At 30.9% G+C, this 24,649-nt stretch overlaps 1 protein-coding gene and 3 non-coding genes across 5 annotated transcripts; 1 reads left to right on the forward strand and 3 right to left on the reverse strand.

Moving 5' to 3' along the window:
• Positions 1-2,865: 2,865 nt before the first annotated feature.
• Positions 2,866-7,610, forward strand: LOC110617175 (pentatricopeptide repeat-containing protein At1g18485). Of its 2 annotated transcripts, none has more exons than XM_043954129.1 (2): positions 2,866-3,251; positions 4,449-7,610. In XM_043954129.1, exon 2 carries the CDS (start codon positions 4,557-4,559, stop codon positions 7,488-7,490), a length of 2,934 nt encoding a protein of 977 aa, XP_043810064.1. In that variant the 5' UTR covers positions 2,866-3,251; positions 4,449-4,556; the 3' UTR covers positions 7,491-7,610. The 2 variants fall into 2 exon arrangements, with proteins under 2 accessions (XP_043810064.1, XP_021615489.1); XM_021759797.2 differs by having other exon boundaries at positions 4,498-7,610.
• A 1,241-nt stretch (positions 7,611-8,851) lies between these two features.
• TRNAV-UAC lies at positions 8,852-8,924 on the reverse strand. The gene has a single exon. It is a non-coding gene; the product is annotated as a tRNA-Val (tRNA).
• Positions 8,925-10,466: 1,542 nt separating this feature from the next.
• TRNAV-UAC lies at positions 10,467-10,539 on the reverse strand. Its single transcript has one exon. It is a non-coding gene; the product is annotated as a tRNA-Val (tRNA).
• Positions 10,540-16,679: 6,140 nt separating this feature from the next.
• Positions 16,680-16,752, reverse strand: TRNAV-UAC. The gene has a single exon. It is a non-coding gene; the product is annotated as a tRNA-Val (tRNA).
• Between the last annotated feature and the right edge of the window lie 7,897 nt (positions 16,753-24,649).

The following is a 24,649-nucleotide window of genomic DNA, read 5'->3' on the forward strand; positions in this document are numbered from 1 at the left end:
TAAAAATTAATATATAATTCACTCATGATTATAAAGTAATTTAATAGTAATTTAATACATTTATGACCGAATATATTTTGAAAAGTATAAAATAAAAGATAATATTAAATTATATATATTCATACTTAAAGATAAGTTATGTTTTGTAATTAAAAAATATATAATTTTATTAAATTTATGAATTTAAATGTATAAAATTGGTATGTTTTAATATTTTTTTATAAAAAAGAGTAAATTGCAGTTCAGCCTCTTTAATTTAATAAAATGTTTATTTTAACTTCTTTGCTTTTAAAAATTTACAATTTAATTTTTCATATTAAAAAAAATTATAAATTAATCTCTAATTAATTTGTCATTAGTTAATTTGTTGTTAATTTTTATAAAAAGGATTAAATTGCTCTTTTAAGTAAAAAATTTAATTAAATATTATTTTTCACTTTCAAATTATTTTATTTCATTGCACTAGACATAGTATGATAGAAATTTCATTGCACTAGACATAGTATGATAGAAATGCTGAGAAATTTTAGATTTTATTCTCTCAGTTCCTATTTAAAAAATAAAATTAGTTCATTTCACTATTTCTCTTTTTCAACTTTTTGTTTTTCTTCATATCCTCCTAAAAATGAATCCAAATGCTTTAAAGATTTAGTGCATTATTACACCATTACACATCCATCCATCCAATTCATCTCACACTCAATTGCATTGCACTTCGATCGCTGTTCAAGGCTGGTTGCCTTATTTTGCATAGTTGCCATTTTGGATTTTGCCGTCGATGCTGCTCTAGATTTTTCCAATGGTGATGCTTTGAATTTACCCATTAATGCTTTGAATTTCGCTGTCGATCCTACTCTCAATCTTCTTGTTGATACTACTCCAAGTCTCGCCTTTGCTCTTAATCTTATTGAGTTATTGTCACTACCGTGCGACATGGGTCTCTCACGCTCATAAAACTATAACATGGTTGTTTTGCTGTCATCATTGTCATAAGCTCTCGATCTCAATCTCAATCTCGTGTTTGTATGATTGTCTCTTGAAATTGGATTTGTAACAAATCATTGTTAATCATTCACACTCTTTCTTTCTGCCATGATTCTGTATTTGTAATTGGATTTGTCTTTATTTGTAATTGGATTTGTGACAAATCAGTGTTAATCATCCAATTTTTTCTGCGATAATTTTGTATTTGTAATTATTTTGTAGTTGGTTGTTTTGTTTTTAAAATTGAAAATTTTGTTGATAAAATTATTGAATTGTAAGTGATTTTATCATTAATTTGACTTTTGGGAATTATGGAAAATAAATGAAACGTGGATGCTGTATTTTTAATTTCAATTATTTTTTTAAATTGAATCGAATTCGAATTGATTAAATTTAGTTAATTTGGTTATTATCGATTTTGGTCATAACTTTTTATGATTTTAATTTTTTTTTTTATTTCAGTTACTCCTAATTATATTTAATTATATTTCTTTCTTAGTTTAATTTGATTTTTAATATTTTTAAATTATAAATTCTTTTTTATAAATATTTATAATATTTAAAAATTATTTTATAAAAATATAAAGGCTCACTCTTAATTATATTTATTTTTTAGTTTAGTTTAATTTTTAATATTTTTAAATTATAAGAGTTTATTTGTAAATATTTATAATATTTAAAAATTAATTTATAAAAATATAAGAGTCTTTAATTTATTAAACTACAACATTAAAGGATTAAGTTTATTTTTAAATATTTTAATTATTTAAAGATTAATTTATAAAATTAAAATAGCATTTTAAATTAAAAATATATATTAAAGGATCATTTGATATTTTTATTAAAATAAATAAGAGATTAACCGAAAATTTAATGGTGAGAATTAATTATAATTTTTTTAAATATCAATTATTAAATTATAAAATTTTTAAAATGGTAGAATTAAATTAAAGTAGTAAACGTAAGTTTAGTTCATCTTTTTACACCAGTTTTTTTTTTTAATTATATTTGTTCGATTACTCATCACGATTTTTAAACGAGACCGTCGTTAAGATCGTCATTAATAATTGTATTACGACTGTTCATAGACAAAATCTCCAAGTTGGCAATCCCTAAATCTAAGGATATGCGCAAGTACGGTTTATCTTTTGGAAAAAGTAGTTTTTTTTAAAAAAATTGAAGTTAATAATTAAATAGTGAGGATATTGAAGTTATAATTTGGAAAGAATTTATACTAAGAAAGCTCATTGGAGGGCATATTCCTAATTATGCACTGATCCTTTTCATTTGTTTGGCTTCAAAAATATTATTTAATACAATTGTTGTATATAATGTTGGTATTAATCAAACGTTTACATTTAAATATAATTTTAATATATTTTTAAAATTAAAATTAAAAATTAAAAATTAATTATTAAATATATAATTGATAATTTCAACCACAATCAATTTTGTTTTATAATAATAATCTTAAGTTTAAATAGTAATATATTTAAAATAATTTAAAAATAATATATATGTTATAAAATATTTGTAATTATTGATGTAAAATAAATTTAATTACAGTTTAAATGGTGAAATATATATTTAATAGTTAGATTATTGTTTTATTTATAATTAAATATATTAAATAATTATAATTAAATATAAGTTAATATTATTTTTATATGTATAATTAATTTATATTTAAAAGTAATAAAATATTATATATGATATATTATTTTTATTTAAAATTTAAAATTTTGAATATAAATTTAAATTAACGTGAATATTTTAAATTTTTGTATTCAATAAAATAAAATAAATAATTAAAATTAATGTTGGAAGCGATAAACCTTTAAATTTTTAAAAAATTTTTTTTATCCAATACCCCTTCCAAATTTTGTAGTACCCGTGCTTTTCTTGCATGTCGCGGTTCGCAAAGCCAGATGTCATTGTCCATCTCCGTTCTCCAACCTTTCCTTCCTCCCTTCTCAAATCTCAAATCTGTCATCACCTCAAGCCATTTTCGGGAAGAAATCTCAGGCAACCTGCATCGACTGAGACCGAGACACCAAGTATCTTTGATTTTTCGGTTCAATTCTTGCCACGTCGTGCCGTCGCCCGAGAAGAAGCAAATCTATCGTTGGTTCCCTGCTGCCTGCTGGTTCAGCTCCTTGCCGGCTACTGCAATACTGTCGTCGCCATCTCTGCTACTACTGCTGCCGCCGCCGCCTTGCTTCTCTCCGCAAGGACCACAACACTCGGCCACTCGTCTGTGCCCTGCTGTAAGAGATTGATTTCTTCTTCTTTTTTTTTACTATTTATATTTGCAGTTGATGAATTAATATTTTATTACAGTGTCTTTGATGAATCAATATTTACTTTGCTCCTTATTTATTGTTTGTTAACGATTTCCACAAGTTTATGTTATTCCTGAGAAGACAGTTGAATACGCTTAAAGCTAGGATGACTTGCCCAACAATCTTTTTGAATTATGCATATATAGTTTTACATTGGTCAGATATATATGGATGAGCTTTGTACTTTAAGATCATTTACTCACAGAACTGCATTTAATGAGAACAGGACATTAAAGGTGTTTGAGCAAATGCATACAAGAGATAGAAGTAATAAAGTAAATCAAGTTAATATTCCAGGAAATCTCAACTCTATGTAAAAAATGTAACAATTAATTTAGATGATTAACCAAGAGAAAATAATTAACACTAGGAAAATGTAATAATTAAATTTTCACATAGCTCACTGGTGGCCGTTTTAATTTGCTTATTTTGGATAGAAAATGTCTTTTCTTGTTATATATCTGGAAACTAAACACTCAACCCATTTTATCAAAAGCCCAGTACAAAACTCAATCGAATGTAAATTAATTTAATAAATACTTAAATTTGATTTTTGTCTTGTAAGATCAAATGCTCATCTTATAATTAATGTCTTCTATTAAATTACAAAATATATATGTATATGTATACATTTACCTCCTTTTTTGATTTAATAGTCAAATTTTCAAACCTTTTTTGTCAACAGAAATTTATTTATGAGAGGGAAGGAGAATCGATCCCTGATCAACGGAGATTTTTATACATATTTTGCTAACATTTTGCTAACTTATTTAGTAGGTGGTAGATAAATTTCAAATTAAATTGAAGGGATATGAATTTGAAAATAACGAGTGGCACAAAAAAATAAAGAAATTTCTAAAATATAAATCAATGGATTAAATTTAATTTTTATATAAAACTCATTATATTACTGTGTTTTAGATTTACATGAACTATCTTTAGGTAAGTTTTCTCTAAACAGGTATAATTAGAGGTCATGAAAAATTAAGACATGAAAATTTGAAGAACTTAATTTCGTTGATGTAATTTATTTTTAAAAAATAAAAATATTGTGTGAAAATTATTTTTTTATATTTAATTTATTTCAAATTAAGTTTTATAATTTATATTATCTACATGCAGAGGACGGCGTCTTATTAATAAATAAATGATCCCTCGTTATCTCCTACAGATATCCATTTTTGAAGAATATGTAGAACAGCAGAAGAAGAAGAGGAAGAAGAAGTTACCATGATTTCTCTGCAAACTGCTCCAGTGTCACCACTTCCCTTCTACAGAGCTAATCTAGGAGCTCGTAGGAGACAATCCCTCCAACGAACACTTAAACCGAACTCATCTCTTCATTTCTCTACCCAAATTCACCAAAACCACTCTTCATCTCTAATTGACCCTACCCATCAGCTCTCTTTTCTACCGGAGATTTCTAATCTCTCAAAAACCGGTAGCCTATCTGAAGCCTTGAACCTCATTCGGTCAAACTTACACAATGATACTTCCAATTCATCCCAAACAAAAGAAGCAATGGGCATTCTGCTTCAAGCCTGCGCCCATCACAATGACATTGAAACTGGTCGAAAAATTCACGAGATTGTTTCAAATTCCACCCAATATAGCAATGATTATGTTCTTAATACCCGTCTCATTACCATGTATGCTGCATGTGGGTCTGTTTTGAATTCTCGTCTCTTGTTTGATAATTTGCAGAGGAAGAATTTATTTCAATGGAATGCACTTGTTAGTGGGTACACTAGAAATGAACTTTATGATGATTCAATTAATATGTTTGTGGAATTGATATCTGATACAGAGTTTGAACCTGATAATTTTACTTTCCCTTGTGTGATCAAGGCTTGTGCTGGGCTTTTAGATGCTAGGTTAGGCCAAGTGATTCATGGGATGGTGATTAAGATGGCTTTGGTGTTTGATGTTTTTGTGGGCAATGCATTGGTCGCAATGTATGGGAAATGTGGGTTGGTTCATGAAGCGGTGAAAGTGTTTGACTATATGCCTGTGAGGAACTTGGTTTCGTGGAATTCAATGATTTGTGTGTTCTCTGAGAATGGGTTTTCTCAAAACAGTCTAAATATGTTAACGGAGATCTTAATGGGTGAGCAAGGGTTGGTACCTGATGTTGCCACAGTGGTGACCCTATTACCAGTTTGTGCAAGAGAAGAAGAACTTGATCTGGGAATGGAAATCCATGGTTTGGCAATGAAACTGGGGTTGAGCGAAGATGTAAAAGTCAATAATGCTTTGGTGGACATGTATTCGAAATGTGGGTACTTGCCTGAAGCGCTATTATTATTTGATAAGAACAATAATAAGAATGTTGTTTCTTGGAATACAATGATCGGAGGTTTTTCCATGGAAGGGTATATCTTCGAGTCATTTAATCTTTTGAGGAAAATGCAGATGCATGGAGAGATAGAGCCTAATGAGGTTACTGTGTTGAATATTTTGCCAGTATGTTTGGAGAAGTCGCACTTGCCGAGTTTAAAGGAAATTCATGGTTATTCAATTAGACATGAGTTTCAATATGATGAGTTAGTGGCCAACGCTTTTGTTACAGCCTATGCTAAGTGTGGAATGCTGAGTTCTGCTGAGCGTGTCTTTTACAGCATGGAGACTAAGACTGTGAGTTCTTGGAATGCACTTATGGGTGGTTATGCACAAAATGGCGATCCTAAACAGGCTTTAAATTTGTACATTCAAATGACATATTCAGGCCTTGAACCTGATTGGTTTAGCATCGGTAGTATTCTCTTAGCTTGTGCCCACCTAAAGTCCCTGCGCTGTGGCAAAGAGGTTCATGGATTTGTGCTGAGAAATGGATTGGAAACTGATTCATTTATTTGTGTCTCTCTATTATCCCTTTACATCCATTGTGGAAAATCTTCTTCTGCACGTGTAATATTTGATGGGATGGAAGATAAAAATTTAGTGTCATGGAATGCAATGATTTCTGGTTACTCACAAAATGGGCTTCCAGATGAAGCCCTGACTTTATTTCGTAAATTGTTGTCTAATGGAATTCAACCATGTGACATTGCTATATTGAGTGTGCTTGGAGCTTGTGCAAAACTATCAGCTTTGCGGCTGGGAAAAGAAACTCATTGTTATGCATTGAAATCCTTACTCATGGAGGATGTTTTTGTCAGTTGTTCAACTATAGACATGTATGCAAAATGTGGATGTATAGAAGAATCACGAAGTGTTTTCGATGGGTTGAGAGATAAAGATGTAGCATCATGGAATGCTATAATTGCTGCATATGGAGTTCATGGAAAAGGGAAGGAGGCAATAAAACTGTTTGAGAGAATGAAGAAAGTTGGCCAAATGCCTGATTCTTTCACATTTATTGGAATTTTAACAGCATGTTGTCATGCAGGACTGGTTGAAGAAGGGTTGAAATATTTCCGTGAGAAGCAGAATTCCCATGGAATAGAACCAAAATTGGAGCATTATGCATGTGTTATAGATATGCTGGGTCGTGCCAGAAGATTGGATGATGCTCTAAGGCTTGTCGATGAGATGCCTGAACAACCAGATAGTGGAATCTGGAGCTCATTGCTCAGTTCCTGCAGAAATTTTGGTGATCTAGAAATGGGGGAGAAAATTGCAGAGAAATTGTTAGAATTAGAACCAAATAAAGTAGAGAACTATGTATTACTTTCAAACTTGTATGCTGGATCAGGTCGATGGGGGGACGTGCGAAGGGTGAGGCAAATGATAAAGGATATTGGCATTCAAAAGGATGCTGGCTGCAGTTGGACTGAACTTGAAGGTAAAGTATATAGTTTCCTTGTAGGTGACAACTTCCTGCCAGAGTCAGAAGAGATCCGGTTGACATGGAGAAGCTTAGAGAAACAGATCAGTAAAATTGGATATAAACCTAACACAGACTGCGTGCTTCATGAGGTGGGGGACGAGGAGAAGATGGAGATATTGCGCGGGCACAGCGAGAAGCTTGCGGTTAGTTTTGGTTTGTTGAAGACAACAAAAGGAACAACTCTGAGAATTTTCAAGAATCTTCGCATTTGTGTAGATTGCCATAATGCAACCAAGTTAATATCGAAGATAGTTGAAAGAGAGATAATTATTAGAGACAACAAGCGGTTTCATCATTTCAGAGATGGATTATGTTCTTGTGGGGATCATTGGTGAAGGTAGGCAAGTTTTTCTCATACTTGCTTGTGATTAGTAAAGTCCTAATCCTTATGAATGTTCATAATGAGATTACAGGTGCATAAATGATTACTTCAATCTATTGCTTCATTATTGCAATTTTTTTTTTTTTTTGTATATAATCTAAAAGAACTTGCTCGATCAATTTGAATTTACACTAAGCAGACCCATAAGAGGGCAGGTCTCTCCCTTTGGAGTTCTAAAAATACTTGTACTCATGGTTTGAACAGGAGGCCTCTGGTTAAGAGAACCTTTCTCATCTCTTAAACCTTTTATGACTGCATATACAAAAATTAGCCAATATTGAGTGCAATTTTTAGTGCTTCGATCATATCAATATTATGCCTGAAGTAATTAAATAATGACAGAAAGTGATAGAAGGTCCTTCCCTTTACTTATTATCTAACAGCTATTAAAAAACCTAAAATTACTAAAATGGCAAGTATTATCAAGTAAGGCCTTTAAAGATCTCAAACATGGATTAACTCAAACAAGGATTTAATATTAATTAATAGAGATTTATTATTTAGTTTATTGGTATTGACATTATTAACAAGTCAACAAGTTAGTCATTCGATTTTGAGAAATCTATTAAATTATTCTTATATTTTCTATTCGTCTATGAAATAATTCGTTCTAATTTTATCTATTTCTGCCGTTAAAAATATAACAGAAGATTAAGTTACTCTATTCTCCTTTCTTTTTTTCTTCTCCTCTTCTTTAAAAAGAAAGAGAAGAAATGACTATTTCGTTGATAAAAAAAAGTAAAGGACTAAATTTTTTTTTTTTTCTCCTTCATCTTTAAAGAGAAAAAAAAGAATATTTCATCGATAAACATAAAAAATAAAAATGTATTAATAAATTTTTAAAAATATAAAAACTGACTTGTTAATAATGGCAATATTTAGATATCAAACAGTTCAAATAGTCTGCTAATTTGGAGATTTATTAAGAGCAAAATTGAGTGTTAAAAATTCTCTCATTCTTCATCTATTCTTAATGGAAAATGAGACGGAAGGACTATTTCGTCAATATAGAAAAAAAATAATGATAGAAGGATTATTTCGTTAACGTAAAAAAAATAAACGTTTTAATAAATTTTAAAAAATGTAGAAATTAATTTATTAATAATAGTAATATCAAAAACTAAATAATAAATTTCTCTAATTAATATTATATTTATTGCAATATTATATTTATGAGGGATTATAAACTACTACTCCTGTAGTACATTCTCTCTTGATGTATAAAAGTATATTGCAAAGAGAACTTATGATATGAAATGTATTTGATATAAAAATTAGCCCCAAGGTGATTTATAACAAAACCATCACATGATTTGATGCTGCCCAGGATTGAACTGGGGACCTTTAGTGTGTAAGACTAACGTGATAACCACTACACCACAACATCGAATGACCTTAGTCCCGTGAACGTTTTTGAATAATTTTGTGAGACAGCTCAAACAATGACCATAGCACAAGGTCTTCCTTCAATTACCAGTGAATACCTCATGAAGAACACACCATTGGAACTACTCAGTTTTGTTTCAATTACTAGTGAATACCTCTACTTCTATATTTGGTTTGAGGGAAATGGAGAGAAAAAAAAGGAAAGAAATTTGATTTCTCTCATTTCTCTTATTTGAACATCAACTAAATAGGAGAAAACGAGAAACATAGAGATAAATAAAAAAAATTAATATTTTTCTCTATTCTATCTATTAAAATACTTAAAATTTTTATTATTTTAAATCTTCTATTTATTAACTTGTGAGAGTATAATAATTGTCGTTTACATTAGAGAAATTGTACTTTCTAATAACCTAACCAAACAAAAAAAATCACATTTCTATTATTTTCTTTTCTCTCCATTTTTCTCCACTTGAATTTCTCTCCATTTCCACTTCACAATTAGACATCCAAACAAAGGATTAAGGTCGATATTAACTGTTTACTAGTGCACACTTACTCTTTAGTTAGACTAGAGATAAAATTTTCTCTCAACTTTTTTTTTCCTATGAGGCTTTGTCGGCTTTTTTTACCGTTGTCGTCATTTGTCCCCTGTCCATTTTGAGTGGGAGACGACTCCTTCTTCTTTCACTTGGAAACATGTGTTTTCTTCTCCCATTTCGTATGGGTGTAAATATTCTCTTTTTATTTAGTTTGTAGATTGGGTTTTATTGTGAGAATTTTAAAGAATTTACTTTTTCTATCCTTATTTGCTTATGTTTATGGTGTGTTTTGATATTCTGGTTTTTGCATGTGGATTTTTGGACACTCATGAGTCTATATTTTTTGTAGCTAGTATTTTTTGGAATGCTATAGGTTCTCTCCTCAGCCACCCATTCCCTCAAGAACCAAAAGAGTCAAACAGCTCTATTGGCCACCCTCGGGCTTAGATCCTGGCTTCCGACTTTATATTGTTTCTTGAAGGAAAATCACCTGATTGCTTGCATTGATTGGCGGTCGAGTTCTCTAAATCTTCATTCATGTTTTTTCTCTTCAAGAATTCTTATTGCGGCGGTGTGTTAGATGTCATGTTCAGATTACTTTGAATTCTTATTTCGATCTTTCTCGTTTTTTATTATCACTGGAATTTTAATTTTTTTTTAATGTGGATTGAATTACTTACTATTTTTTGGATTTATGTTTATTAGCCTACCTGTCTTTGCTTGTGCTTGCTAGGCTAGACCCTTTATTGAAATCCAACTCTATCTTTGGCCCCCCAAAAAAGGTTTCATGCTAATAATGACTTGGATATAGATGATGCTCTTTTCCATGAGTGGCTTTTGCAATTTGGCATGAAATTCCTTCATGCCCATGAATCTCTTAAGTTCTGCAGATAATATAAAAATTAGCCGCAAGGTCATTCAACAAATCATCAAATCTACCCAGAAAAAGGAAATTGCGAAAGCAGACAACACATTAAGAAAAAAAAAAAGATTAGATAATTTGATGCTGCCCAGGATTGAACTGGGGACCTTTAGTGTGTAAGACTAACGTGATAACCACTACACCACAGCATCAGAGAACCTTAATCAGTTGTATAAACTTTATTGAAAACGTTTCTGAGAGAACTCAAACGACCACAGCACAGGGTCTTCCTTCAAGGATGCTTGTGATAAATATGCTGAATATCTCAATGATCTTGTGCATTTCTTTCTTTCTTCTTCTTTATTATCGCTTTTACCGCTGCTCTATTTAATTGGGTCTCATCCTTATGATTATGGTGTAATTACTAGTGAATACCTCATGAAGAACACACCATTGGAACTACTTTGTTTTGTTTCAATTACTAGTGAATAACTCCTACTTCTATATTTGGATAAAGGAAAATGGAGAGAAAAAAAAAAAAGAAAAGAAATTTAATTTCCCTCCTTTCTCTTGTTTGAACATCAACTAAATCGGAAAAACATGAGAGAAATAGAGATAAATAAAAAGAAATCATATTTTTCAATTTCTTATATTTTGTCCAAAATATTTCTCTTTAAATCGATGGAAAATAGAAAAAAATAAATATTTTTCTCTATCATCTCATATTAAAATACTTAAATATTTTATTGTTTTAAAGCTTCTATTTATTAACTTGTGGAGGTATAATAGTCATTTTTTAACAATTTCCCTTGTCCTAATTATTAGATAAAGATGTGGAGATAACAACATAGTTTAAATAGTAAACTGTTGTAACCATCTGTATTTCAAATTCCTTTTTCTTAGGATTAGATGACTTTGCATTTGTGTATTTAACCACAGATATACATCAATAGAATACATCTTCTTCTGCATTCTTATGGTATCAGAGCCTTCTGCTCAACAGCAAGTTTTTTTTTGCCGATCCTATATTTTCTGTTTCCCTTCTGTTTTGTCTTTATGACGAATCCGACTGATATCTCTGCAGACAGTTCGGTTACCCCGTCTGTCGTTCCTACTATACTCACCAATCCTACTGAAACTCACCTTGTTTCCATTAATGCCACCGCTCAAGCTCCTCTCAAATTAACTGTCACGAATTACCAATCGTGGCATACTCAATGGTATTCTCTTTTGATCGGATATGATTTTCTCAAGCTTGTTGAAGTTCCTCTTCCTATCGATCTAGACAAAAGTTCTTATCAATTTCGGCAAGATCAGCTCCTTCGCAGTGCTATCATTGCCTCTCTCTCCCCGGATATTGTTCCGTATGTGGTTGGCGAGAAAACCTCCTATGATGTTTGGAATACTCTCCAGAAAACTTATGCAAAACCATCTCAGGCTCGAATAATGAGTCTTCGAGAGTCTCTATTTCTAACCAAGAAAGGGACGATGTCCATTACTGAGTTTCTTCAGAAAATTAAGTCCATTACTACGACTCTTGCTGCCGCTGGTGTTACTGTCACCATGAATGAGACAGTTCTTCATGTTCTTCACGGGTTACCTGCCGAATATAAAGAAGTTTCGGCAGCAATTCGAGCTCGTGATTCAGCAATATCCTTTGATGATCTCCATGATAAACTTACTGATTTTGAAAGTCAGTTGAATCGTGACGTTGGATTCCCTGCTGCTTCCACCACAGTTAACTATACTGCAAAGAACAGAGTTGGATCGCCAACTGGTAATCGATCTCAAACTTCTGGAAATTCTTCGAACTCATGGTCAGGTAACTCTACCAACTCTTCTACCTCAAAGAGTAGAATTAAATGCCAATTTTGTGATAAACCAGGTCATGTCACAAAACAATGTTTCAAGCTCCAAAAGTTGTTGCCGTGGCTATCCAATAATGACTCCAATACTAGGAACTCTGCATCTGTTGGTTCGAAACCACAAGTCAATTGTGTTACCAATAATAGGCAACATACTGATCCACGATGGGTTATGGATTCCGGAGCCAATCAGCATGTTGTGGATGACTTGAACAATCTGGCTATCCATTCGACTTATGAAGGGGATGATACAGTTCTTCTTGGGGATGGTACATCTTGTTTAATCTCTCATGTTGGGACAGCTCATTTGGCTTCACAATCTACGCCTTTGTGTTTAAATGATGTCTTATGTGTACCTACTCTTGACAAGAATCTCATCTCTGTGTATAAGTTATGTGTTGATAATAATGTGGAGGTGACATTTAACCCATTTCTTTTTGCTGTGAAGGATTTGAACACGGGGGCGCTGCTAGCAAAAGGGAAGCCTGTTAACGGTATTTATGAATGGCCGCCCAATCTGTCAAGAGGTCATCCGAAGAGTATTGCCCATATTGTTTCTACTTCTCAGCCACTCTGGCATCAGAGACTTGGACATCCGTCCACCTCTATTTTGCGTATTATTTTGCAGAATTTTCAATTACCAGTCCTTAACAATAATTTCTTTTGTGATTCCTGTAAGTGCAATAAAATGCACAAGAGTCCATTTTTTGAATCCTCTATGTCTAGCTCTGCTCCATTGGAGTTAATTTATAGTGATGTTTGGGGACCCTCTCCAGTTACGTCCATTGATGAGTTTCGATATTATCTCATATTTGTGGATCATTTTACAAAGTTTGTGTGGTTATTTCCTTTGAAACAAAAATCAGATGTGTCTTCCATATTTCCTGTGTTTCAAAATCTTGTTGAGACCTTTTTTAGTTGCAAGATCAAATCAATTTACTCAGACAATGGGGGGGAATTTATACATTTACAAAAGCATCTTCAGGAAAAGGGAATTTCACATTTTCTTACTCCACCATATACACCAGAACATAACGCTATTGCTGAGCGTCGTCATAGACACATTGTTGAAACGGGTCTTACTTTGCTTCACCAAGCCAAATTACCACTCTCATTTTGGACATATGCGTTTCAAACTGCAGTATATTTAATTAACCGGATGCCTACTCCTATTTTAAAAAATCAGTCACCTTTTCGATGTCTACATGGGAAAGAACCAAATTATACCAAATTAAAGGTTTTCGGTTGTTTGTGCTACCCTTGGGTTCGTCCGTTTAATAAACATAAATTAGAACGACGTTCTATACCTTGTGTCTTCTTAGGATATTCTGCCACACAAAGTGCATATAAATGCTATGATCCTACAACATCAAAAATGTTTTTATCCAGACATGTCGATTTTGTTGAGACTGAATTTCCCTTTACTAATCTTGCTTCCTCCTTGGATCGACCCACTACCACAACTATGGATACTTGGTCCCCTGTGCATTTTATTTTACCTGTCACTACAGGTCTTGACCGAATTGGGCACCCAAATTCGGAGCCTCCTCAATCGGCTTCTCCCTTGCTAGTTCAGCAGTCACCTGTTCACAGTGGTCTTTCGGCTACTGCATTCAGAGGTAATACTGATTCTGTACCTTCAACCGCTATGTCTCATCCAATTGATAATGTGGACAACTTACAGTTACGTTCAAATCAAAATACCCATTCGATGGTGACTAGAGGCAAAAATAATATTCGAAAGCCAGTGAATAGACTGTGTCTCTTGACTGAAGTTTCGAACAGACAACCGCAGGTTCCCAAGACAGTAGCTCAAGCTTTGCAGGATCCAAAATGGCGTTTCGCCATGGAGGAAGAGTACAATGCTCTTATGAAGCAAAAAACATGGAGTTTGGTTCCCTCAGCTCAAGCAGAAAATATTGTCAGTTGTAAGTGGCTCTTTCGCATTAAACATGATTCGAAAGGAAATCCAGTGCGTTATAAAGCACGATTGGTCGCACGGGGATTCACTCAACGACCGGGTCTGGATTTTGATCAGACATTTTCACCCGTCGCAAAGCATCCGACAGTTCGCTTAGTTCTCTCTCTAGCTGTTATTAACAACTGGTCTCTTCGACAGGTGGATGTTAATAATGCCTTCCTCCATGGAACGTTAAGTGAGGTTGTGTTTATGGAACAACCACCCGGTTTTGTTCATGAAAATAATTCCAATTTGGTGTGCAAGCTTGAGAAATCGCTCTATGGATTGAAACAGGCTCCGCGGGTATGGTATTCAGAATTGAAGTCTTTTCTATTATCTGTTGGCTTTCATCAGTCTAAATCTGATTCATGTCTATTTATTTATCATCAAATGGGCAAGCTTATTTATTTGCTTGTCTACGTTGATGATATAATAATTACTGGAGCTGATTCATCATCTGTAGAGGCATTTATACATGCTCTTAGCAGGAGGTTTTCTATCAAGGATTTAGGTGCTCTTCATTTCTTCTTGGGGGTTGAGGTCACTCGAACACCTACGGGATTATTTCTCTCGCAACAGAATTATATTCGGGAGCTTTTGGAGAAGGTTCATATGCATGAAGCTAAGTCAGCTCCCACGCCGATGACCCAGAAAACTGTACTTAGTCTTAATGACTCTCGTTGTCTCTCTGCTGTGCAAGCATACAGAGCACTGATAGGAAGTCTACAATATTTATTGCTTACAAGACCAGATGTGGCTTATGTTGTCAACAAACTCTCTCAATACACTTCCAAGCCGACTGAAAATCATTGGTCTTCTCTTAAACGGCTTCTTCGGTATTTGGTGGGTACTTTTGATTTTGGTCTATCTCTTCATAAAGAGACGTCTGTCGACTTGCATGCCTTTTCCGATGCGGATTGGGCAGGGAATCAAGATGATAGAACGTCTACTGGTGCTTATGTAATTTTTCTTGGCAAAAACCCAATAGCCTGGTCTTCTAAGAAACAAAAAACTGTAGCTCGGAGTTCCACAGAAGCTGAATATAAATCAGTTGCTTCGACAGCAGCAGATCTTGTTTGGGTGCGAAATTTGTTAGAAGAGTTACAAGTTACATGTCAAAAGCCACCAGTTATATATTGTGATAATCTGGGGGCAACTTATGTTGCAGCAAACCCCGTATTTCACTCCAGAATGAAGCATGTAGAAATTGACTATCATTTTGTAAGGGAGCAAGTGCAAAATGGAAGCTTAAGAGTACGTCATGTCTCTACCAAGGAACAGCTTGCAGACTTGTTAACAAAGCCATTATCTGTCTCCGATTTCTGTAAGTTAAGGTCCAAGATTGGTGTAACTAATCGTTCACCATCTTGCGGGGGCGTATTAGATAAAGATGTGGAGATAACAACATAGTTTAAATAGTAAACTGTTGTAACCATCTGTATTTCAAATTCCTTTTTCTTAGGATTAGATGACTTTGTATTTGTGTATTTAACCACAGATATACATCAATAGAATACATCTTCTTCTGCATTCTTACTAATAACCTAACCAAATAAAAAAAAAAATCACATTTTTATTATTTTCTTTTCTCTCCATTCTTCTCTTGAATTTCTCTCCATTTCCACTTCACAATTAAACATCCAAATAAAGGATTAAAGTTGATGTTGGCTGCATACTAGTACACACTTACTCTCTAGTTAGACTAGAGAGAAAATTCTCTCAAATTTTTTTTCCAATAAGGCTTTGTCTATTTCTTTTGCTGTTGTTGTCAGTTGTCCCCTATCTATTTCGAGTGGGAGACGACTCCTTTTCCTTCTATTGAGAGATGTGGATTTCCCTCTTCCACTTCGTATGAGTGTAAATATTCTCTTTTTATTTAATTTATAAATTAGACTTTATTGTGAGGATTTCAAAAAAATTTACTTTTTCTATTCTTGTTTGCTTTTGTTTGTGGTGTGTTTTAGTATTATGGTTCTTGCATGCATATTTTTGGGCACTCATTGAGTCTTCTCCATCGAGCGCAGCCATATACGAGTTTGATGGGTCTATATATTTTTGTGGCGAGCATCTTTTGGGGATGCTATCGGTTCTCTCGTCAGCCACTCGTGCTCTCAAGGACCAAAGGAGTCAAACACCTCTATTCGCCGCCCTTAAATCCTCGTGGCTTAGATCCTTGCTTCTTTGACTTTATACTTGTATTTTCTTTAACTCTTCCAATAGCCCTTCCTGGTAAAGTTATTTCTTGAAAGAGAATCACCCGATTGAGAGGAAAGTTATTTTTTGAAAGAGAATCACCTGATTGCTTGCAATGATTGGCGGTCGAGTTCTCTAGACTTTAGATCTTCATCTACGTTACTCTGAATTCTTATTTAGATCCTTTCCGTTCTTCATTGTCACTAGGATTTTTGGGGTTTTAGAATTCAGATCCTTCGTTTTTTTTAAGTGGATTGAGTTACTTGCTATTTTTGGTCCCTCTTATAAAAAATCTAATGACTATTGAAAATCAAAAGAAATTTTTTAGATAATTTGATGCTGCCCAGGATTGAACTAGGGACCTTTAGTGTGTAAGACTAACGTGATAACCACTACACCACAGCATCCCACGGGGCTTTTTCGGCAATTCACTATTTCAAAGGGGATATGTAGTTGTAAAAATGGAGAGTCGCTCCACAGGCTCTTCTCATGGGTCCCAAGCCCAAACCCCAGAGTCTCTATGTGCATTTGATTTTCGTGGTTAAGTTTTCTTGAGTTGAACAAAATCAATTGCAGGGACTTCGTTACAGAGCTCGGCGAAGAAAGCTAGGGCAATGACTACCGAGTCTTCGTTCAAGGATGCGTTTGGAAAATACGCTAATTATTCAATGATCTTGTACATTTCTTTGTTGTCGTTTTTAACTCTGCTCTCTTAATTAATTCTCGGCATTATGGTTATGGTGTAATTACCAGTGAATACCTCCCGAAGAACGCACCATTGGAACTACTCTGTTTTGTTTCAGGCTCTGAGCTTAAAGGATGGTTCAATGCTAAAGAATTTTCAGAAGGCTTAAACGATGTTGAAGAGAAACTCTTAGAGAATTTTTGAACTGAATTATTATGCTTTGTTTTTTCCCCGTATAATTTGCAGAAAGTGGCTATTGACTTATTGGAAGATTTGTTTCCTTGACAATTTCAATTTCAAATATGCTTTTTTAGGGAAAAAATTATAAGAACGTGTGCGCTGGGCAGTGTCTTTTAACTGCTATTGGCTATTTCCATCTTATAGAGCAACAGCAGCTTGCAGATTTAACAGGAGAGCTGAGGCGGTTAGCTATTGGTAGAATTTCAGATGGTGAACCTGAATTTGCTAAGAGGATATGTGAGTTTGTACGTGAAATCTACTGGGAGTTGAGTCTCATGTGCCACATATGGATGACAGTTCTGACATGAAAACAAAGATGGATACAATGCTTTAGAGCCTACTGAAAATAGAGAATGGTATTCAATCAAAGTTTTGCTGGCCCAAGTTGTCAATTTGATTGGTTATAGCACATAATATAATAGAGTGATGATATTCATTGGTATTTCTTACAGATTTCTCGCATCCATAATATTATAAAAACCACGCAGATTTGGACCGAATCTAATTTTTACTATCGATATCCGATTGAAACTCACGATAGATTTTTCAGAAAGAGAGTTTCGAAATGCATGATTTTTAAAAGTGTGACGAGAGTTGCAGATCTGTCAGGAAATTCGATGTGAAAATTTCACCGTTTAAGAATCAATTTTATATTTTAATAATTTTTTTAGATATTTTTATAATTTTGCATATTAGGGATTTTTTTCTATTATAAATAGTCTTTTTTATCTATTTGAGACTCACTTTTCAATTTTTTAAAAATTCTAATAAAACTTTTCGCTTTTTAATCTCTCTTCTATATTATATCATTTTAGTTAAATGCTATCAGTTAAAACTTCTGATGGATTCTAATTGGTTTTTTATCAACCTATGATATAACTTTGGATAAAGTGGAAGGATAAATATTTTTCAAATTTCTGACAAAGACTTGCATTGATTATTTATCTTATTTAGTAACTTTACTATTCATCTATGAAGTGAAAACATTGTCAATTTTTTTTTACCACTTTGTTTTAGAAATCATTTGCAAATTCTAGCTTAAACATAACCGTTTCAATGAAATTATGAGTATCAAATTTTAAATAAAATCTTAACTTCCAAATGAGCATTTTCTTGCTTCAAAACATGTCAAGTTTGGATTTGACAATAACTTCCATAAAATTTCTGGAATTCCTTTCTGACAAATAGGCTCTTTACAAATTTAATTTGTAAACTTGAGTGCTTTAAAACATGTTAATAATATGCACTACAGCCAATCAGTTGGTTGTGGTCAAACATTTTATTTCATATAATTTTTAATTTTAAATAAAGACTATTATTTATTTTTAATGTTAAATTAATTGAATTTCAAATAAAGATAAAATCTATTAGACTATATTATTGTATAAAAAAAATTATAATGTAGTTATAACTATGAGATTTCAATTTATATTTAAATAATATCTCTAAATATTCTTAATCAATATTCTTATCATAATTAGACAATGATTAGAACTGATGAGATTAATACATATTATGTTCTTTTCATAAAATAACTGATCTCATAGATTGAGATATATAAAATATCTAGAGCTAGTATGTAGATGATTATTATATGAATAAGTGCACTGAACTGACCTGCTTAAGAAATTCATATAAAAAATAACATGTATTTATAGATTATTAAGTAATGGTTGTATAAGTGATATTTTAACTTGAAATCAATAAATAATCTTATATAGAGACTTTTGTGTTTTAATTCATCTTACACTATTGTTTGGTTCATGAATAATAAATAGAGATAAATTGGATATATTAGAAATTATATGCAGGTATTTATGTGATTGAAATAGGTTCATCATCCTAGCTTAAATTAGAAAATGTTCCATGTATTCTTTGCTAGCATTGATTATGAAATCCTTGTGCAAAATAGAATGAAATTAGTAAATGAGATTTGAAATTTCATTCAATAGATCAATGACTAATAAAGAGAACTAATATGATTTAACACTGTAAATATATTCCGTGCATCAAATGTTAAATCAAAATATTTATGATGAAAAATATTAATTACACTGACAAATCACGAAAGGTTAAGTTAAATCACTTTTGATATTTTGAATATTTAGAGAGTCTTGACTTGTTGTTATACAATATTATTGAATTTCAAATTAATTAATTAGTTAATTATATTTATTACTAATATATTTAAAACTTAATAAGTCACACATAAAATATTATATGAAAAGATAAAAAAAATTAAATAAAGTAGGATTTGATTGCATATCGATCGATATTGGAATAAAATTGTAATATGAAAGAATTACGATTTTATTCTAATTAATTAAAATTTTTTAAAATTTATATAGCTTGCGCATTAAAATTTTAGATTATAGTTATAATTTATTTAATTAATTAAATAAATAAATACTGTAAACTCTATCTTATTATTAATTTTTTTTTCTATTATAAAAATAATTATACTAAAATTATTGACGTGTCAGTAATATGAATTATTTTTTTTTGCCACATCAGCACTCATTAGTAATTTTTAATATCATTATCCATTTCGTCAACAAAGTGTTAATGGCAGAGATTAGGAACTCAGTAGACTGTACATCTCTTTATCAGGGAAAAGCCCCACCGAACCAAAATTACATAAGGAGAATTATATAAATTTATTATATTAATAAAATAAATATAAATATATTAATTTATTATACAATATATACAATAATTTAAAATATAATTATTTTTATACACGTGTTCATATAATAGTGAATATTTTAATTAGTTTAATTATTATGTATAATATCTTTAATTTATGTATTATAATTTTAAATAATTTATTAATATAAAAATTTTAATTTTAAAAGAATATATAATTAATAATTTCTAAAAGAATAATATAATTAGAATAAAAAACAAAATTAAAACTGCTACTAGCTCACTGAAAACGCTAAACTGATTTGCCATATCAATTTTCTTTATCTTTTATTGACGTGGAAAATATGCTGACAACCAATCAGAACGACCTTTCATGTCCTTGAAGAGCCATTTAAATTATTTATAAATTAAAAAAAAATAACTCAATGACAATTAAAAAGTAAGAAAAGAAATATTATTATGCACACGTGTTACGTGCGTGACTGCCATGCTGGCCCCACGTCTAAATCTGGTCACGGGTTCTGTCGCACGTCACATGCACCTTTTTCTTTTTGTTTCCTCTTAATATTATTATAGTAATCTAAATAAATTTATATATTATATTAAATTTTATTTAAATACAATTAATCGATGAGTTAAATTTTTTTAAAGAAAATTAATTAAATTTTAATTATAAATAAATTAATATATCATATTAATTTTAAAGTTTAGTCAGGATCTATGCTAACCGTTAAAGAGAAGCTCTTTGACCATGACTCACTCCAATTGGCTCATACAATACAAACAAAGCTTGTTAACCATGGTTAACTTTTGCAAATGATTCCTTGTAACTATAGTTGGGGTGACAGTTAGGAAGGTAGTTAAGTAGTTGGCAGAGTCTTGGCTCTCAAGGCTGCTTCATGGAATTTATGATTTCTGCCACGTGACTATACCGTTGCTTCAATGATAAAGGAATGGGGCTGCCTGGCTATTTATAAAGAGAAGGGTACGATTTCCATACAACGAAATGGAAAATAGTTGGCTCGCGTTTATTTTATAAAAAAATATTTTTTATTTTTTAATAAAAAATTAATTAATAAAAATATTTTATTAATTAATATAAAATTAACCCATTTTTAAAAAATAATTCACTCTTTTAAAATAGTAAAGTTATCTTCGACCTTCAAAAATCTTATTAGTCCTAATATATTAACACACTTTACTTTTTACATCGCTGCTAAATAATAGAAAAAAATTATTTTTAAATATTTCTTTATAAAACAATTGAAATGTAAAAATATTCATTTGTCTCAACAAATGAATAAAAAATTTATTTTTTATAAAATGAGAGAATGATTTATTTAATATAATATTAAGGGGAATGAAAAAAGAGACAAATATTAGCTTAGCTTAGAATTATATTACAGTTCTTAATTATTGAGATCACCTAATTGGATGCATGCCTAAACTCATACCGCTCTTGCCCTAACAATTATTGTTAATATATTATTATTTAACTTTTGATCATTATTGTTAGTAATAATTAGGGTTTATTAATATAGTTGCTCATCAGTTATCATTTTGGTTTTTGAAAACATCAAGAATGAAGCATAAAAAAATATATATAAAATTAATGAGTATTAAGATAAATGATTCGTTATTTTTCTCTTTTAAGTGAATTTGAGGATTTTATTTTTATGGATTGAATTCTTGCTGGACCCACTTTATTCTTTAATAGACTGATTTAGTGTAAATAAAATTTAATTTTAGTCCACTAAATTTAGAAATACGTATAGTTATTATCGTCAAAATAAAACCCATTTAAGTTAAAAGAACTAAACCCATCTTGGACCGTTGGTGTAGAGTTTATATATATATATAAATCTTGAAATATAACGATCATCTATATTATATACAGGTTTAATCACTTTGAATTCGTAGCAAATTAAAGATGGAATAATGGTAAAAAAAAATCAGAACTATTTGCTTTTTGGCATATACACTTGTAATTATAAAAGTTATTTAATATATTTTAAATTAATCATCAAAATTTATTTATACAAAATGTTAAATTTAACTGTTAAATTTAATAGAAATATTATATTATTATTTTAGTCAACACAAAAATTAATATTTTAATATAACTCATAATTATTACGAAAACTCTAAATTTTATGAATTTCAATAATTAAATCTTAATTTTTTTAATAAATATACCTCAAACTAATTTTTAAATTTAGTTTGATTTTTAATTTTGATTCAGTTTATTTTATAATTTAGAATGACATATTTTTAAGAATCCATCATTTATTTTTCTTTTTTTTTTTATGAATAAATGTAGCTTTTTGTATAATTATAAAGGATAAGGGCTGTGATAACATTAACTAAATCAAAAAATATAATTTTTTCTATTTAAAAAATTAGTTATATTTATTATATTCACTCTAACTACTGAAAGTCAATAATCAGTTTAATAAATTCAAGATGGCTAAATTCATTAGATAAAATATAAATTGTAGTCATAAATTAGATTGAATATAACTATTTTCGATTAATTAGACTGATTGTTGACTTTCAAACTCTATTAAATTATATACGATAAATATAATTAATTTTTCAGGCAGCAAGAATGATGATTCTTAATTTACTCGTGATATTATTATCACAACATTTATAACCGATAACTACGCAAAAAATTATACTTATCAATGCAAAAAAAATAAAAAAAAATGAGTTATCGACTCTTAAAAATGTGTTATCTGAAATTATAAATAAATTGAATTAAAATTAAAAAATAAATAAATAAATAAAATTGATTTGAATATATTTGTTAAAAATAACTTGCGGATATAATTGTTAAAATTGATAAAATTTGAGATTTTTTATAATTATTTATTTAAGTGATATTAAAATATTAATTTTTATACGAATCAGGAGATGACGTGGTATTTTTATTAAATTTAATAGTTAAACTTATGAATAGAATATAAATAAATTTAAGTGATTATTTTATAGTATATTAACTAATTTTTATAATTTGAAATATATTTATTAAAATGTGAATAGTTGAAACTATAGATTTAATTTTTTATAAATTTTTTTTATATTTTTTTTAAAATTAAAAATGCAATAAAAATTACAAGAAGAACTTTAATTTTGTGATAAAGATGTTACCTTTAAGATTATGAAATTTCAACTTTGGATTTAATCAGAACATCAACTTATTATTAAGTATGATTCCAAGAGTATTTACCCTTTCAAATTAGCCTAAACAATTCTATCTTTTTTTTTCTCACTTGACTCAAAACCTTTAATTTCTTGCTAACCTATTGATGTATTCTCTCCAATTAAATTTTGCAATATCTTTGTCACAATCTTACTGCAATTGCTAAATATATCAATTTCGTAAGGTATCGTGTTTTATTAATATTTTGAGCGGTTTTACATTTCAAATAGTCCTTTCCTTAAAGGTATTATTAGATCCATACAATTTTTTAACTCAAAAACCGACATAAATAACTTTTAAATCTTTTTTTCATCTGATCATATTAAATGATTTAATTCAAATTATTTAATACTTATGAATTAGATTATTATAAGTATTAAATTATTATATAAACTTTAATTACCTCCTAATCCATTCATAGTTTTTTTTATATATATAATCTAGTAATTATTAAATACAAATTAGAAAAGAAAAAAAAGCATTGAAATACATTGAGTGGCAATCGCATAGATGTAGCACCATGAAGAATACTAGTAAAATGAAATGCTTACTTCTAAATCACTCCATATGTGTATGACATTTTCAGGTGGAAGCCAGTATTGACCACCACGTTTTCACTCAATTTCCATGGATCTATAATTTCATTTGCCATTTCTCGCCAATGGGGTGCACAACTTGTGCCTCATGCTTTTAATTTTGTTGAATCCTACATCGATTTAGGATGTCGTAATGTGTTTTTTATAAGAATCTTAGGCAAGATTCTCCTTAAGTTAGTTTCTGGAGTGAATTAGGTCTGATCCAAATTTAACACAGTATCAGAGTCTTCCACCGATGTTGGGTCTCCCATAAATATGTCAGCTCCAGTGTAGTTCTGGGTGTGAGGGCCTTATACACCCATCCGTCTGACTCAAATTTAACAAATTTAACTAGTGATATGAAAGATAATAGCATATTCTTGATGCACAAGAAAATAATGAATACCGATAAATGTCTAGAGCAATAAAAAAATACATGCCTTATAATAAAATAACTAAGTTTAATCTTTGAATACGATATTATCAGGATAATAATCGTTGGGCTCTTATACCCGGCCACGGTCGAGCCCATATTGAAAGACCAAACCATAGCCTATCCAAGTCCAATGTGCAGGCCGGACCACTAGCAAGTAGTCCAAGTTTTGTTCAGACAGGCCGAACCAAAGGAGAAACAAGCCCACGTAAAGGAGGTCCGGCTTATTAGAGGTGACGGATACGCGGAACAATGGACCCTGAACGTTTAGAATCGTATCTGCATGATGTTGAAGGGTATTAAATAGCCGTCTGACGATAGAAAAGGAGGCAGTACGTCCTACATATGGCTCTGTGCGGAAATGACAGTGTAATACCCGGCTAATTCAGGCATCGAAATTCCTACCGTCCGGTGGAATTCGGGGATGTCAGAGACTTCTACTGGTCAGCCAGCTATTGTGCACGCCTCAGCCAGGGTTTTGGACAGGTGTTGCCTCCAGATCATGGCTGGAGATGAGGCC

Source organism: Manihot esculenta, chromosome 1 (assembly GCF_001659605.2).
Source record: "Manihot esculenta cultivar AM560-2 chromosome 1, M.esculenta_v8, whole genome shotgun sequence".
Lineage (NCBI taxonomy): Eukaryota > Viridiplantae > Streptophyta > Magnoliopsida > Malpighiales > Euphorbiaceae > Manihot > Manihot esculenta.